The 18229-nt window shown below is 48.7% G+C and overlaps 1 protein-coding gene across 4 annotated transcripts; it reads right to left on the reverse strand.

Annotated features, from left to right (window-relative positions):
* Positions 1–3176: 3176 nt before the first annotated feature.
* On the reverse strand, positions 3177–18210 carry UBFD1 (ubiquitin family domain containing 1). Of its 4 annotated transcripts, none has more exons than XM_032460872.1 (7): positions 17971–18192; positions 17457–17786; positions 16357–16565; positions 13666–13731; positions 13400–13505; positions 9467–9549; positions 3177–6316 (listed from the first exon to the last, which is right to left on the reverse strand). In XM_032460872.1, the coding sequence occupies exons 1-7, from the start codon at positions 17993–17995 to the stop codon at positions 6125–6127; spliced, it is 1011 nt and encodes a 336-aa protein (XP_032316763.1). In that variant the 5' UTR covers positions 17996–18192; the 3' UTR covers positions 3177–6124. The 4 variants fall into 4 exon arrangements, with proteins under 4 accessions (XP_032316763.1, XP_032316764.1, XP_032316766.1 ...); XM_032460873.1 differs by lacking the exon at positions 3177–6316 and adding an exon at positions 6614–6996 and having other exon boundaries at positions 17971–18210; XM_032460875.1 differs by lacking the exon at positions 3177–6316 and adding an exon at positions 7033–7988 and having other exon boundaries at positions 17971–18187.
* Positions 18211–18229: the final 19 nt, after the last annotated feature.

The following is an 18229-nucleotide window of genomic DNA, read 5'->3' on the forward strand; positions in this document are numbered from 1 at the left end:
CTTCCCTCTGGTAAGGGATGTAAGGGGGAATAACGACCCTCTGCTCGTGGGATGGCCTCTTACTGCTTAAGCCTAAAGTGACTTCTACTTCCTGCAGGGACAGAACAGGGCTGGGGTGGGAAAGCTAGGAGAGCTGAGACCTACCCACCACTTGAAATTACTCTTATCAAGTGCATGCGTTACTGTCAATTTTTAAAAAATGGTAGCCAAGTAAGAAATGTCAAGGTTAAAGTTTTTTGTTTGTTTTGTTTTTTAATGGGGGAGGTAATTAATTTTACTTATTTTCTCATGGAGGTACTGGGAACGAACCCAGGACTTCATGTATGCTAGGCATGGAGTCTACCATTGAGGTATACCCTCCCCACCAAAGTTTTAAAGACAACTCACAAACACTAGTTAGTTCCCTTAAGACATAGCTAAACCAGGGAAAGAAAAGAAGAAAAAGTACGAAAGCAAAACAAAAACAGTAGTCGAGTTCTTTCCTAAATTCTCACTAAGGAGAGCATCTAAGAGCACACAGACTGGCGTCAGGCTCACCCGGGTTCTGAATCGCAGCCCCAGTCACTGACAGGCATAGGACCTTGGCTAAGACTTCTCCAAGTGTAAGTTTCCTCTGATGGGTAAGGTGGGGCTGACGAGAGGGCTGTGGTGGAGTGGTGACGATATAATGCCCACACAGCTTCTGACCCAGCGCCGGGCCAGGGAAAGACTCAATGAAGGGGCTGAGGTGACAGGACTCGCCAGCAGAGCATTTAGAGCAAGTCCCTCGCAGAGAGAGCACCCTGAAGAGGCACCCACTCTTCACCTGAGGCTGGAGCCCTAGACAAAGTCCTTTCCAAGTGATTCACCTAGCACCCAGCAAGAGGTTCAAATCCTGCGGGGTGGTCTGCCAGAGCTGCTGCTTCCCAGAGTCTGGAGCATTCATCTGACAGCCCCAGACTCGAGGAAGGGAAGCCAAACTAACACGTTTCAGATTCTAAGGTGGTCACGCTCGTGTGTCTGCGGAGGGCAGGGTAAGAAGACAGTAAGAGCCCTGTGTGGCATTCTTATTCTGGAACTCCCGGAAGAAAACCATTCTCTTTCCCCTGGGGTTGCTCATCTGGTGGAAGCTAAGTCAACAGAGAACAAAGCAGAGGCAGGAGTCGGAGGGGAAGGCACCTGACGTGACCTGAACACCCGCAGCGGCCGAGGTCTGTCTGACATTCTGGATTTTCTCGTTACATGAGCCAAATCCTTTTGTGTAAGTCATGTGAAGGGGGTTTATCTCCTCGAGTCTGAGAACCCCCGACATGGAACAAGACAAGACTCATAGCGGGAAGGGAAGGTAAGAGTAGGGGTCATAATGAAAATTAAGACTAAAAGCATGTGGGAGGAGATTACTTTTCTTGATGGTGAGAGAGAAAAGCCAACACTAGCAACAACAGAAAAGTTAAAAGGGCACTTAAAAAATACAAGGCTTACAAGAAGGATTACTGATTGGAAAGAATAGTTCCAGAAGATATTTTGGTCTGTATATTAGATGATATTACTGAATTGATATTAATTTTCTTAAGTGAGGTAACACTGTTGCACTAAGGTATAAATGGCCTTATTCTTCAGAGATGCTGCTTAAATACCCAGAGGTGGAATGTCATGATGTCTGCGTGCCTATCAAATGCTTCAGCAAATTAAAGTGTCATGTGTACTGAGAGAAAGCAAATGGAGTTAATATTTTAATAATCAGTGAATCCAAGGGAAAGCATGAGGTGGTCACTGCAGCTTATTTCAACTTTCTATAGGTTGGAAAATTTCCAAAATAAAAGCAAAAACAGCAAGGGGTTAAAATTCAATATAGGGGAAAGTGGTAAAAACTGAAAGTTGGGAGTTAATATGGGGTAGAGAGTAGGAACAGTTCTATCAGTAGAAAAAGATAGGCTGACAAGGTTTCAGAACAAAAATAGCCTCTGTCAACGGGCAAAGCCAGACGTTAATCCCCACTGAGAGCAGCCGGGCAGTGTTGGCAGAGGCCTCCCACGCGGAAAGCATGTCACCTTCCTACAGCAGGGGTGGCTGACAGACCACCTCAGGCAAGAGGAGGAAGTCCTGCCTCCTGTCTGAGTGACTGTTCTCGGGGGAGTTCCTGTCGTAGAAAGGGTTCTGGGAGCTACCCACATTTGAGAAAATACCAAGATATCTCCCCAAAAGGTATGGTGAGATATCCCTACTGGAGTTTATCTCATTCTCCATCTGAAGAGGGTCAATCATTCCAGCCTTTTTTTTTTTTCCTTGATGTGGGGGAGTAATTAGGTTTATTTGTTTTTTGAGGCGGTACTGGGAATGGAACCCAGGACCGCCTGCATGCTAAGCATGCGCTCTACTACTTGAGCTATACCCTCCCCCTCCAAATACCCATTCATTTTAAGGTGCCTGAAGTAACAGTTCAGAATTGGGATAAAATCCAGAAGTAACCTCTGTGCAGACCGAAGACCCTCTAGGTGGGCATCAGCCAACAGACAGCACGTACACAGCCCCACTCAGCCCTCCATCTCCTGTAACAGAATCTGAAGAAGCCAACAGCACTGCTTTAGGATTACAAGGTATTGGGGAAAATGGAAAAGAGTCAGGAAGGGGCAGTGTGAGACCAGAACCTTCAGGAACATTTACAAAGTAGGGGGAAGAGAAGAGAGGGTCCAGTGGAGTGATGCTGGGTCAAAAACCAGTTCTGACAAACTATAGTCATTCTTCATGCCAAGGACTCTGCTTCTGTCCCATTTTTGGCACCAGATCTCCCCCCTCTTCGTGGGTCTTTGTAACCTGTGGCAGGAGCTGTAGCTCATCTCAGTGTTTTATCAAACATGTCCTCAAATGCTAAATGACCAGGTGAATTCACACGGGGCACCAGTCAGAAGGCAGCAGACCCTCCAATCCCTGGTGGCTAGACCAGGCGAAGGAAGACAGCCCTTACAGGGACAAGGCTGACAGCCGGGCTGGGCGGTCTGACTGACACGGAGTAAAGTCATACCCCTTCATCAACTGTTTTCAGCAGGAACACATTTGGATATACTTAAAGCCAAATAAATGAGACAGTAATATGGTACATCACAGACAGCCAAAAACTGGCTCCAGACCCAGTTCCATATGTTGGTCAATCCCCAGTACACATCAGGCGCAGGAAGAATCGGAAGGAAAAGGAGACGCAATTAATTATCAAACTTTAATTGATAGACTAATCTTACAGGGTAAACAAGAAGACAGCTAATCAAGGTTACACTTTTAAAAAAATCCAGCAGCGCAAATCTAATAGACTAAATACGTTCATCTCCTCCCAAACAGGCATTTGATTTAAAAACAAAAACCAGGACAGAGCATACACCACAAGGAAACATGGTACTTACGCATATTGTCAAATAATTCTGCAGAGCTCTTTGAGAAAGAAAAGGAAAGAGGTTCTTAGAAATTTAGAAAGCAGTAGAACCACCCAGTCTGGCAGGTACATTTACCAGATGTTGTGTACATTGGAGGGCTCCTGACCACCTGTAACTTCAGAACGGCCACCAGGCCCCAGTAAGGAAACAGGTACCAGTCCTAACTGAAGATGACTTTAACACAAAGCCTTAAGACCATCCTTTTTCAAGATGATAGGCATGAGCAGAGGCAAGGAGCAAGGGGAAGAAGCGTCCTCAGAGGATGGGGTGGAAAGCAAGCTGCCCCCGCACAGCCCTTGGCACACCGGGTCTGTCCCTTTCCCTTCCCTGACCCGGTGAAGAGAGGGTGGGCCAAGTGCAACAGCCCAGGACAGCTCCTCCAGGCACATGGTTAGAGTGAGAGTAAGAGGAAAGCAAGCCCCTGCCAGCTGGAACACGGCAACCTTCAGAGACGTGGCAAAGCTGAGTCTCTGGCCCTTGTTAACAAAGCGGCATCGAAGGAGCCTAAGGAGGCCTCGCCAGGCCCACTGTGTCCACAACATTGGAGCAAAGTGCATCCTTAGCTCAGTTCACCTCCATTTAAAAAGAGCTAATGCTACTTGCGAAAGACCCGTCGTCAAAAGGAAAATACTTAATAGCAAAGAGTTCAAGGAAGTCTCTGTCTTTCCAAGTTCTCTGAGCAGATGACTGAAACACAGCTGCCGGGGGCCAGGCCGCAGCAGGGGTCACCTGGTCACCACTCCGCCCAGTCAGCTCAGGGAGGGAGAGAAAGGCATGATGTCTGCGAGCCAGGCCCTGCAGGAGGGCCACCTGCACAAACTCCAGGAGAGAAAGCAGCCCTGCAGAAGGCTCAGAGAGGCGCCCGGCCTGGAGGGTATGGCAGACCCCCGCACAGCAGAGCCCTTCTCTTGGAAGCAGCTCCTCCCCTGTCCACCTGCGCCCCCTCGGCCACTGAGGAAGGTCATGCCCCAGGGAAAGAACCTGTACCCCCGACGGCGAGGGGTCTGCACAGAAATAATAATCCTGAGGAAAAATGAACACTGTGATGCTACCAAAGAGGAAAGAGTATTTCAATTTGCTAACACAGATTTCATTTCGTTAGTCATCCTGGACAGTAAGAAAATTACCAAGAGACCACTCACAGGGCCGAGTGACAAAATAGCGAATACTGCTGTGACCACTGACATGGATCTAAACCAAACCCTTCTCCCAGTGGCTGCTGGTGCTGCCCACTCTGCTCTCCGAGGGCCTCTAGCAAGGTGTCTGTGCAGAGTCAGGAGCCAGAGCTCAAGATTGTTCCAGCAGATGTGGTGAGCTCTGAAAAGCAATACTCACACAGGGTCTGTACGAAAAGATGTCATTTACATTATTTATATATAGTATCTTGAAGTAAGGAAAAAAAGCACCATTTTACTTAAAAGAAAAAGGCTCACACAGGCTTTGGTCCTATCTGGGAATGACACCAGCCTGAGTGAGAAGCAGTCTGGCCCTCAGGGAGCAAAACAATAGGGCACACAGTCTTGCTGGGAGGGAGGGTGGCAGGTGGCACGGGCAGCCGCACCGACAGGGCAAGCGAGGAGGGCAGCCCGGCACGGCCGCCTGGGGACGGAGACCTGCTGCAAGAGAACAAGAGCGGACGGGGGCACTGTCAGGACAAGTCTCTGGGACAGGGACGCTGGCCAACAGAAAGGGCAGTACTCAAACCGAGATGATGCTCTGCTTGCTACGTGACCGTTTCCTCTATAGGCCTGTCAACTGCAGAGGGAGGCTTGGACAAGTAGCAGAGAAGCACTCTTTTCTCCAGAAAACTGTGGGCCGACAAGGACAGAGAAGCTAGTTACTGCTCCTTTTTCAAGGGATGAACAACAGGCAGTTTCTCGGATGCTATGCTTCACATACACACAGTATGTCCCCCAGAAAAACAAGAGTAGGTTTTCCTGCCTAGATGCGTAACTTGGCAGTGGCTACACCATGAGAAGCAAGAGTCTGTCTGGATGGGCTGGATTCCTGAACTACAGCTTGGAAGGGAAGGGCAGAGAGTATCACCATAGACTGGCTCACAAGGAATAGTCATCTCAGGCGAACACATGCTAATACATTTCACAGAATGAGGGGTAACAGCCTAGAATCCAAAATGTGAAGTTTGGAACATCTCTCGCCAAACCTTACGAGGAGAGCCTGCGACCAGGGAGAGGAGAACGGCGAAGACAGCAGCGAGCAACAGCGAACAGCACACGGTACCAGCCACCAAGAGCCCCGCCCTCATGTCAGAGTCAACGGAAGTTCACGTGTACAAAGGACGTAAGGGCTAAAACCAGAAGAGGGAGAGCTAATCACGACAGCCATTTATCCCATTTCTGATGTTTAAATACATCGGCCAACCCATTAGGTCAGATGTCTTTTTGAGAAAGGCAGCATCTCTGAACCTGGGATGAAGGACACTTGAACACAATGCATGAGCAGAAGGAGCAAATGGAGAAGTGTAACTGAAATAATCATTGGACTGCTTAAGAATTTTTCTTGAAAATTCTGAAGAAAGAAGGATCTGTGGCTATATGGCTGTATCATTGGCTTCCACCTGGCTCCTCTGTTGGCCTGGGAGACGTGGTTTCCAAGAAGCACCTGTGCCAGGCTGGGCCTCAAAGCCGAATCAGTGAGGGCTGCAGACAATGTCACAGCAGCAGTGGGACTCCCCAGAGATCGGGCCGTGTAGACAGGAGTCACCGCGGGACACTCCTTGGCTCAGCAAACACCAAGCCAGCGGGAGCGCCCTGACCAGACCCACAGCTCTTCCTCCCCCACCGCGCGTTCACGAGCAGCAGCGTGGCGGGAGGGAGGCCAGGAAAGGAAGCGGTGATGAGGTACAAAAGGAGGAACTGACATCTTTGGGTTCTTAAAACAAAAACTCCAATCTAGGAAGTGAGAAAAGAAAAAGGGAAAGAATTCATTCTGAATCAATGGACAGAGAAATATGGCTTACTAACCCCCACATTTTGCATACAATTTTATACGAAAAAAAAAAACCCCACCCCCAACTCATCACAACGCAGTCCGAATGTTTGCAACCAAAGAGTTATGAAACTATTTCAGGTGAAATCACTTAAAAGGAGAAAAAAAAAAAAAAGAAATCAGAAAGCTTTTGATCAATCCTTTCTAAACAAAATTGGTAGATCTACTCTCAAACACACTTAAGAGTATTCCACACAACATAGTCGGAATTCAGATTTATTGATTTCCACCATATTGACTTTAAAAATGGTATGAAGCTGACTGCAGGAAAGGGAACTGGTGATTTAAGTTAAAATTAAGCTAATGGTGAAAGTACATCACCTCTGGCTTCAGTCACCACATCGCCTTAGATTGGATTTAGATTTTTTTTTTAACAAAGTTCCAGAACTCCGAAATCCAGGGATGCTGCGGGCCTCTCCCAGCAATGTCCTTCACTTTGGGTCAGTCTCCTGGGCCAGAGGTGAAAGTGCTTTCAAAAATACTGCCACTTCCCCAGCACAGTGTCTTTGATTGCATCCACATATTGAGTCGGAACCCAGTACACCCAGTAGTAAGAGGCTTCCGTGGGGCCCAACTGAAACGCCTGGAAGGGAAAAAGGAAAACCAAGCGGTACTTCAGAGGTGGGGAGACTGAGCAGGCAGCACGACAAACACAGGGGAGGGCTGAGAAGTGAGTTAATTAAAAAGGGAAGGGGGGAAAAAACCTGTGCACATGGGGAGCATTCTTCTGTCAAAAATACACAAATAAATAAATGAAAGTAAAAAGGTGGGAGTTAGGCATAGCCGATTCTAAAGCGGTGGTTCCCGAACTCACAAGGGCAGCAGAACCACCTGGAGGGTTTGTTAGAGCAGACTGGTGGGCTCCAGCCCTTAGAGTTCCTGCTTCCGGAGGGCTGGAGTGGGGCCTGAGAATCTGCATCTCTAACAAGTTCCCAGGTGATGTAACACTGCTGATCCAGAGGCCAGTTGGAGAACCACTGCCCTAGGAAAACAGTCACACATGCACAAGGAGGCAGACGTGAATGTTCCAAGCAGCACTGTCAGAAATCATAAAAACCTGGAAACAACCTACATACCCATCAGTAAGGGAATGCAAAATTAAAAGTGACCTACTCGTATGAATACTAGGTTTCCTTTTAAAGGGTACAAACTGAATCTAGAGTTAATACAGACAGATCATAATGTCGAACCAAAAAAGGCAAGTTACAGAACGATACATACCATGATACCATTTATGAAAACTGAAAAAACACAAAACAATACTGTATCTTGGTCATGGGTATATGTGAAAATGCAGAGAGAGATGGGGGATCTGCGTGATAAGTCATAATGGCAGTGGGGGAGGGGAAGACAATGGGGACATTCACTGTTGGTAGATTTTCCTTTTATTTAAAGAAATATTGAAAACAAGTTACAAAATCTTTACAAAAGTCACTTCTTGGTGATGGATATATGGGTTTGTTATAGTTTCTTGGTTCATTTCTGTGTTTTCTTAACATTTCTCTAAAAATGAAAAAGCAGCCACCCTTCTCTAAGATGAGCTGTGACACATTCATCTAGCTAGTGAAATGGCATCTGCAAAAGGGGAAATAAATACTTTCATTAAGACCAAGGCAAAGGTTCTACTTAATGGAGTTTAGAAAAAGAGGGGTGATTGGAACCTGCCTCTGCCAGCAATGACTCCAGAGAGGAATGAGCATTTGACCTAAACAAACTAAACGTGAAGGCATTAGCCTTTCCACCACCTCCTTAAAAGATGTCCAAAACGGTCCACTCCACTTGTTTGAAATCCCTCTCCCAGGCTGCTTGAAAACTGGGGCTGCAAATTCTACTGGGCCAAAGTGGTGAGATGAATGTTTCAAAAGGGAGTGAAGGGGTCCAGCTGAAAATATTAAAATCCAACTCTTAAGACAGAAAAACATAACTGAGCCGGCAAAACAAATCATCTGCAATCCTTTAAAGACTACAGAGAGACCAGGGGTGGAAGGGCCGCCCGAGGGCCTAAAAGGAGCCCCCGTGACGCCATCACCACGCCCAGGAGGAGAACACCCAGGAGCGGCGCACCCAGGACTGCAGTGCCCACGTTGGCCTGGCTCAGCGCCCGAGCCGACAGACCCCGACAGGGCAGCAGAGGGGACACGACTGGCTGGCTTCCTTGGGCCAGCGGGTCTGCTGTCTGCCCAGAGGGAACTGCCAGAGCGAGAGACCCCCTCTTCCTGGATCTTCCAGCACCCCTCTGTGCTGAGGATTCTGCACATCAGCCCACAGGGGGAACCACCAGCTGCTGCTCCTGGGAGCGGGCTGACGCTGCTGCGCCCCTGCTGCCCCCTCACACAGAGCACAGCAGGCGGCCCTGCCCGCACCCATCACCGCTCAGGTCAGGTCCCTGTCACAGCAACTCCGGAGGGAGGTGGCTGAAGTTCATTTTTAAAGCGGCCCCTTCGACAGTGCTGGGAAATGGAAAGGGTTTGCCAAAGCTGCTCAGGGCTCGTCACTGAGCCCTTGGCTCTGTTCTGCACAGACCTGGAGAATGCCTCCAAGCATTCTGTGTGGAAAAGAGCAGCCGCTCTCCTTAGAGCAGACCTCCATGCAGCACCAGGCCACACAGCCCACCTTCCCCGCAGGGTCCTCGGCCACCTGACGGCTGCCCCCTGGGATAAGCAACACCACTGCAGGAGGGAACTGCCTGGTGCCCTCACAGACGCCAAGGCTGGTGGGAGGTTTTGTTTTATACAACAGACAAATTTAAAATGAAGACCCATAAGCCATTCCGTCTCTTGATATTTATTTTCCTGGTCTAAAACCAAAATATTACAGATAAGACGGATGCAAAAGAGATAAAACGTATCCCCTTTAAACTGCGGGAAGGTGGCAGGTGGAGCAGGGCAGTCAAATGAACAGAACTCGGAATAGGTCACCAGATTAGGTTTAAAGAACATAAAGACAACACGGGGGTCTTAACGCCGTGCGTCTTCTGAGCACTGAGTCTCCTCAGTGAGAAGCCCACTCCCTGCTGGAGGTGCAGGAGCAGGAGCGGGCGCGGGGCTACTCACCATCATGTGGTAGTCTTCGTGTCCTTCGATAGGTTCGCTGACCACATTTTTAATGGAGCCCATGGGCAATTTCTCCGTCCGCTCTAAGTTGAGAGGGATTACAGTGATTATTCAAAGGCCCTCCTGCTCTACTCCTGTGACTCAGCAGTCCCTCATCAGGGCTGGTGGCTGCGGGACCTACTGTAAACTCCAGCCACCCCTATCCTCTAGGGACAATGGGATGGGTACCTCGGGCCCTGCTTGGGAGTTGGGAACGTCTTAGGAGCAAACGGGGAAATGGATTTGGTAGAGGTATGTTAAAGGTCTCTGAGAGCAGAGATACAGCTTTCCTGACGTTATTCTTTAAAGTCTGATGATTAATAAATACCCAAGAAATTCCTCTGCACCCCTACTGCCAAGCCCAGCACAGGCTGAGGTCTTTGGTGCCTGGGAGAGCTGCGAGGTCCAAGAAGAGGCAACCACACGAGCCTGTGACTCATACAGGAAAGGGGATGCTTGGGGCTTTAAGACCAGTTTCTGTCCCATGATCCTGCTTACCTGCTCTCCAGCCCCCAGTTTCCTCCCCTGATCCCCCACCCTTCCAAGTACACATACTTGAAGAAGTTCTCTTAGAACACTCATAACCACTTGTGATTAACACTTGAAATACTGCTTATCACTTGGAGTCAGAAGACATTTTGCAGCTAGTTTAAGGATGGCAGACAAAAAAGAGTGAGCTGACACGGAAGTGGGCTGAGTGCAGCGGGATGGGGTGGTGGTGGCAGGAGGTGTGGGGCACCTGCCAAAGAGGAACCCCCACCCAGAAGCAGCAGACACCTCAGTGACAGGGAGGGGCTCTCAGCAAATGGTGAAACCAAGCTGGAAAGGACTCATTATAGCCTTTGCAGAAAGCAAAATCTGAAAAACAACAAAGTTGCCAAAACAAACTAGGAATTTAGAGACCTGGGTTGTCATGTAGGCTGGTGACTTGAGACATGTCACTTCCATCGTGTGGGCCTTGGTCACTGAAAAACGGGGTGGGGAGAAGGGACCTGAAGATGTTCATTCAGGTTTTGACTTTCAGTGGCTCTAAAACAGTGACCCACAGGCAGAACCTGACCAGCAGTCGTCTTTAAGATGGAAACTTTTTAAGCACCAGCCATCTCGAACTATCCAGAGATCTTACACAAAAGTATGGATTTTTGGCTTCTCTTGAAAATGCAGAAGGTTCAACAATCCCGGGCCTACATTCCTGAGTGACAGCTGTTTAGAGACTAGATTAGAGACTCGAGTTCCCTGCAAACAGGGCGCACGCTCCCCCAGGACAGCTTCAAGTGCTCACCAGTTCCAGTTCCTGCCTGGGGCTCGTTCTTCTTGCTCTGCTGGGCCTGAGGCTCAGTCCTGCCTCCTACACATGTGACCTCAGAGAGTTTAAGCCTCGAGTAGGAGCCCTGGAGTGCCACTCAGTAAAGCACCGCGTCGAGAAAGAGGCCAAGTAGCTGCTGGGATGGTCAGCCCAGCAGAAAGACGAAGCCAGTGGCTGGCAGCCAACCCCCAGAACAAGCTGTCCTCCTAGGAGATGGCTTATGACACTCAGGTGACAGCACTCCTGGGCTCACAAGTGAGAAGAGAGCCTGAGGTTCACTGACACAGTGGTCTGTGTGGATTGGAAATCCCGGCCCTGGTCAACCCCTGAAGACATAAATGTCTACCGGCCACGCTCTTTAACAAAGCTGGTGAGTAACGAGGCTTTCAGCAGCCCTGAAGCCCTGACACATCGAGACTCTTCCAGAGCTCTGCCTTCGTGCCAAAGCAGGAAGGTGGCTGCTCCTACCAGCCGAAGTAAAACCTCCAACACACACACAGGAGGTTTCCATTAGTCCCTGCACTTAAGGACATTGTTTTCTATCCAACTTCAAAACCTGAAAATATTCCCTGAGGAACCAATGGACTTGGACACTTAGTCCTCATCCAGCTCCCTTGCCTGCACCCAGCCTCCCAGCCATCAGCCTTAGCCACTGCCTCCAGCAAGTCTGGGAAGAGGCAGGGGTTCAGCAAGTCAGTGCAATGATGGAGAACGAAGCACAATCACCAGCAAGGTCATGACTAAGGGAGGACCCGTGACAGAGGCAGGGCAGCTCACAATTAGAGAAAACTGATGATGTGACTGTGCAAAAGAGAATGACCTACTGAAGAGTTCAAAGGCCCCTGGGAAAACTCGGAAAGCCCTTAAATATTCTGCAAAACTTGCTTTGCCAATGCAGGTAGAGCTGAATGTGAAATGAAGACTATAGCAAGGGATCATAAAATTGTTAGAAAACTCAAGCATTTTGGCCATGTCGGTCTTTGTTCATTTTAAGAATCAGGACAGGGTTGAAAACAAGAAGTTATTTTCATATTTCAGATGATAAAAATCTCACTCCCCTTCACCTCTGCCCCAATTATTTTCCCTAACACTTTGGTCCCATTTTAAGCAGAATCATACTAAATGGCCTGTCCCTGAAACCAAACTAACCTCAGACGATAAGATCCCCTAAACTGCTCTTTACCGTTTACCTCAAACACTGAGTACCTACAGTGCTGGCCAGAAACAGGTGAATTAGGCATGCTCGGTTCACTCCAGGTATCTAACAGGGGCAGACAAGTCAGAGAACAATGAGTGTTCTGTGAACAGAAGCGGCAGCAATTCATTTGGGGGTGGGGGAGACAGCAGGGAAGGCTTCATCAGGAGAGGACACTTCACACGCTGATCACCCACTGTGGATTGGGTGTCCCTGAGGAAACTCAACTGTCACCCAGATTTCGGTGACATGGTGATCAGTGTGTTAAGCAGGGCCTTGGAAGAGTATATTAGTAACAAAGAACGTGAAGAAGGCATTCCAGGTAAGGGCAGAGCATGAGCAAAGACGTGAGCTGTGCAAAGCATGGTGGGAAACTCAGGGAGTGATGCAGCTGAAGTACACAGGGCAAGTGGAGCAGGAAGCTAGATCAAACATGTAAACTGGGCCCCAATGCTGAGAATACTGGACACTATGTTTAAGCATCTGAAGTTAGCCTTAAAGGGCCCAAGATTTTTGAGCACAGGAGCCAGTAGGAAATAACAGAACAGAAGATGGGCAGAACAGAAGAAATCATAGATGGGGCAGGGTTACAGGTTAACCTGCTGTAACAGACCAAGTTTAGAGATGCTAGGAGCCTAAAGTGGCCCAACAGAGTGGCAAAGAAAGGGACACAGATAATTCTGCAATGTAACTGTAAGACTTTGAACCATCTGGGGGACGGGAGAGTGAGGACAGTCAGAGACATTCCCCAGCAAACAGCAAGCCTGACCCACTGTGCACAGGCAGGGTAAGTGGGGGGAGGCAGAGGGCAATCAGGCAGGGAGGTAGGGGGAGGTCCCTAGTCCAGGGGCAAACTCTGACCTACAGGGGCCAGGCAGGTGGCCTAAATGAACAAAGCTGGCTACGTGTAAGATAAATGAAGTGGTGAGGGCTGCAGCAGGGTCCATCGGAACTACTCCTTGGCGCCAGTGGATTGCTTCCATGTGAGAGCACCGGTCCAGAATGGCTAGCTCTTTTGCTTTTTTCAAGAGAAGCCAAAAAAAGAAAAAAAAAAAATCAGATGAAGTGAAACCTCCCTTATGATTATGTGTAAACTCGTAAAACCCTTGTCTGTGGACCAGACCTGGTCCTCAGGCCACATGTTTGGAACTTCTGGTTTTGGCTGCAACTGAAGAGTCAATACTTGATGAACTGGCCCTGAGATCAGACTGAAAAGAATGAGGAAAGAGAGTCCAAACAGAAGGTGAGCATCGAAGAGCAAAATCAAAAGCCAGGAGCATGCAAAGCACAGCGGAGAGAGAGACTTCAGAACGAGAAGCAGAATGGCACCCGAGCACAAGCCCTGCTGGATGCCAGAGGCAGTGGGCCAGGAAGGGGTGAGAGCAGCACGCACCTTTAGTGCCGATCCACAGCTGGTCTTGTTCTAGCTTAAAGGTGAGTCTCACTTTTCCTCCAGACTTATTGTACATGCCGGATAAGGGTACCGTTGGCAGGCGCTCCTGGAGGCACAAGAGCATGGTGAGAGAGGGAGGGACCAGAAACAAACTAAGACAGGAAAAGAAGAGGGGAAAGGATTCGAAGATGTGATCACAGGAACCTCAGGAAGTCAGAGGGGAGTCTGGTTCCTTTTCAGAACGCTCACAAAGGAGTGTGGCTTACCTGGGCACCCTTAACAGACGGCATCACATCTTCGGGTTTTCCTTTATCCAATACTTTCCTGTGTTGCTATAACGTAAGTCAGAAGAGATAATCAGATGAAACAGTTGACTGCATTTCAATCTGTTACTACTACTCTAAAAAAGAGGTTGAAGAAAGCCTTAATGTTTTGGTTCAAAAGCTTTTACTGTCTACAGACCATGTCCTCTGACACTACAGGGCAGTGCTGTCCAGCAGAAACTTCTGTGAGGGAACTATTCTGTATCTGTGCTGCCCAAAACAGGAGCCATGAGACACCTGCCACTAGTAAGCACTTGAAATGTGGCTAGTGTGAGTGAGGAACTGAATTCTTATTATTGAATTTCAATTAGCTACATCAAAGTTCTAGAGCCAGCAGGATTTCCAGATAGCTAATTCAAGTAAACTCTACTTCCTCTTCCCCCTGCCCCTCCACCAAAATCACCAGTGAAAGAATTAAAACATCAAGCTCAAGAGAGCCACAAAGGGTCCTGCTCCCCAGCTGGGTTGCAAGACGGCAGCCATTTCTGTCAACTTCAACTCCAGAAGAAATCTGCAAGGATGCTGGGAATCAGCTTAGCTGCATAGAAGGAGCATTTCTCCAACAAACGGAGACTTGGCCTATCGCAGAAATGTTCCCCACTACCCCATCCCCAACTCCAGCTGAACAGAAAGCTTGAATGGCCACAGCTCCTGAGAGAAATGCTGATTACTCTACAGCCTGATGTTGGGAAGTCTCTAACCCCACCTCCACCTGAGGAGTCTGAAGCAGCTCATTAAGGGTTCTAATTAGACTCAGGGATCCCCTAAAACTGCTCTTGTCTGGCTGGCCCAAGTGCCTGAGTCTCGCTTCCTCTCCACCTGGGGCTCTGTAGGTACAGCTGGTGTTTGTAAAGCTAGACCTGGGGGGCAGTGAGTGGGTAGAGGGTAACAACTGAATTAAATTTAAGCACCAGGTGGCCATGAGCCAGCTCAAACCCCACTGGCATGGCAGAAACCCACTGCAGGAATAAACTCAATACTGCCTGACTGCTACATATCAGCCTCAGATCCCTGAACAAGCAGAGGAAAAGCCAGGAGGGGTCCCCCTCATTAGGCCATGTTATGCCTCATAATTGGCATCAATGGAACAAAGTAACATGCATTAGAAGCTTAATTTGACTTATGCCTCACAAGCACCTTTTGAAAAATTTTCCCTGCACTGGGGAGAACAATTCTAAGCTGTTAAGCTACCATTAGTAACTCAAAACCTGTATTTAAGAGGCATGTTATACTCCAAGGGCATGACCAGTGGGAAGACTCATTCACGTCTGACGTGTTCCTATTTGATAATTTCATACACTGTGGCAGAGGGAGATAGGAAAATGGGAATGAACTCAATTGTTACAAGATATTATGACTCCATATTTGGAGACAAGTGTCCAAATAAATATCTTTTAGATGTTAGTATAGGTTTACAACTCCTTATCTGAAACTCTGTGGACAAAAGTTTTGGGACTTTATTTATTTAAATCTAAAATTTTTAAAGATTTTATAAACGTAATATAGTTTTAAAGTACACTACGTAACATTCTTTGTGGGGTCTAGGGTAGCACCTTGTCACCAAACTTTTTTTTTTAACATTTTTTATTGATTTATAGTCATTTTACAATGTTGCAAACATGTTACTATTTCTAGAGCAAAACATGAATATTCACGCTAATCCTGGTCAGGTTTTGCTGCCAAATTTGTCAAAAACACTTCTGGTTTTCAGATTCTTTTTGGGTTTTGGAAGCACACGTAAGGGATTATGGCCCTGTAACATAATCTGTGTCCCTCTCACACTGCTGTCCATGTGCCCTGGTGCCTATGGTCACTAAAATTGATGTTGGTTCAAGTTGGTCTACTTAGAACACAGGCTGAGTTGAGAATATCTATTTTCCTGGAACACTACTAAGAGTGTTAGCGGGCCCGATAAAAACGAGTGGGGTTTGCTGGGTGATTAAAGGGTAAGTGTGGGTTCTTCTAACCAGTTCCTTCTACAGTGAATACTCTTACTTTTCCCAATTACCAAAAGAATTTGAATGGTTACAATAAGCACAAAACAAGGCTGGATTTCTTCGATTCAAAATGAGCAACAGCGCATGTGAAAAATCAGGCTCCCATTTCTTGGACCAGGAAAGGAAAAAAATAAATCAGTGTTGTTATCTCCCTAGTCAGCTTCATTTGGCTTCCTGAAACAGTCAGTTTCAGAGGAACCTCTGAAAGCTATTGATTTCCAACGTTAACCAGAAAAGGGCTTGTTGACTTGGGGGAAGCCACAAGTCAAAAAACAAATGTGAGCAGTTGTACAAAATGGAGGGTTAATTCTAATAGTGGCATTTTTCTCTGGCACTAAAGAGGAGAGAAACCCACATCTGCTTCCTTTCAATATCTTGCCTGAAGCCTGCCTTCACAAAGGCCTTATCCTAAAGTAGATAGACTTGAGACACACTGACCCGCCAGATGAGACAAAGATGCAAATCTCAGGTAGTTGTCACCTCCACTCAACAGCCAGCCGCACCCAACTGCTGCCATAAATTTCCATCATGGGCCCTGTCCGAAAAGGAGCTTATTCTAGGGAGGATACAACCAGCCTAGGCTCGAGAGGACAAAGCCTCACACTTCCCAGGACTAACAACCACACGACGGACTCACTTTCTGCCTGCAGAGAGGCTCCTTCTTGTTCTCTTCAGCCTTGGCGTCCTGCTGGGCCGCATCTTTGGGCGTGTTTACTGCTAAAACGTCATTTATCGTGGAGCCAACCACCATGATCTTGGCCCCGCTGGTCACTTTTATTTCTCTCAACGTCTTATCCTCGGGGACAAGGCCTTTATACATGACTTTCTGCATGGCAGGCGGGAGACCTTGAGAAAAGGTAGAGGACGGTGAAAGGAAGAAACGAAAAATATACTTGAACAGATGTGAAAGTGAATACTGCTCTATCGCCAATTACTTTTGGGCACTTGAGCAATCTACAACCTCTCTGAGCCTCCAGTACCTCATAATAGAGATGACAATAGTTCCTTCTGCATGAACTTCTTTTAAGAACAAAGAAATAGGACAAGTATGTAGCATCTAGTGCAGTACCTGGTATCCAGTAATTGTTCAATAACTATTAGCTATCTTTCATTCCAAGCTATTTCTCAACCATCCCATCACTCCTGTATGAAGGCCACAGGCCTCAGGGATATAGAAACCCATAAGGTTTCTGTTTTTACCGCGCTTACAAGCTACATGCAGAAAGCTTAAAAAGGAAATCGTTTCAGATGGCAAAGTGCTGTAAATGAGATAAAATTAAGTAACAGGAGCATCTGTGAAGGGGCCAGCATGAAAGCCAACAGCAGTGTTTCCTAAACTTCCCTTATTAAAATTACCTAAGACATTTGCTAAAAATAATCCCTGGCCACATTCCAGACCCACTGAATAAAAATCTCCAGCGGGACGAGCCTAGGAACTGTAAAATTAACAAGTGCCTCTGGTGATTTTTATTGAGATGTTTGGGCAACACTAGTTTGAAACTTGGGCCTAAGAGTCAGAGCTGGGCCTGAATCCTAGCTCAGCCATTTACTAGCTCTGATTTTGGGTCTCATTTTCCCCATATGAAGAATGGGCACATCAGTACTTACTTGGGAGAGCTGTTGTTAGCATTGAGGAGGCTAATGCAAGGAAAGCGGCCAGCGCGAGGGCCCAGCACCGTGCAAACCCTAGGCACCTGCAAGTGAGGTGAGGAAGGCTGTCACCGCCACGGGGATTACCTGTAATCGAGTGAATCTTCTGTTTTAGCTCGGAGCCTGTGCTGTCCAGGGGGAACTTCACGTCGTGCTTAGTCTTGTTCCAGATGATCTTCAGGTCCACCAGCTCCCTGCCTGCGCCGCCGCCCGCGTCCTCGCCGTTGCTGACCGAGGCCTGGGCCGCGGGGTCCCCAGGGGGCTGGGCCGGGGCCGGCTGCAGGCTGCCTCGCGCAGCGCAGGAGTCCTCGGCCGCCGCCCCCGCCGCGGCTTCGGCCTCCACGCAGTTGAGGGGGCGCGCGGGCGCCTCGGTCGCCACGGTCTCTGCCTCCGTGTCCATGCCAGGCTCCTCCATGCCTGCAAGGGGGTCAGGGGGTGGGCGCTCGCCGCGGGCTGGGCCTGAGACCGGACTCTGCCCGGACGCTGCCGGACCGCCGCTCCCGAGCCAGGCTACTCCCCCCGCGCGCCAGTCCGCATTCCCCCCGGAGCGCCTGCTTCACCTCAGCCCATCCCGGGCGCCCGCCACCCCCTCCACACTCACCATCCGGGGCTCCGGCCGCCGCCATGATGATTGTGTACAACACCCACCGCTCCCGCAGGGGCCGCCGGGAAAAGGCGAACTGGCTGAGATTGGCCCCGGCAACAGCCCCTAATCTCTCACAGCCTGGCCGGAAACAGGTGGAGGTTTCTATGGAGACCCGCCTCCTCCGCTTCCCCGGCCCGGCCCCTGCCACGCTTTAGCTTTCGGGACCCGAAGGGGGCGGGCCCGAGAAATCGCCCGCTCGCGGGGCTCTGCCCCC

The sequence above is a fragment of the Camelus ferus genome, chromosome 18 (genome assembly GCF_009834535.1).
Source record: "Camelus ferus isolate YT-003-E chromosome 18, BCGSAC_Cfer_1.0, whole genome shotgun sequence".
NCBI classification, from domain to species: Eukaryota; Metazoa; Chordata; class Mammalia; order Artiodactyla; family Camelidae; genus Camelus; species Camelus ferus.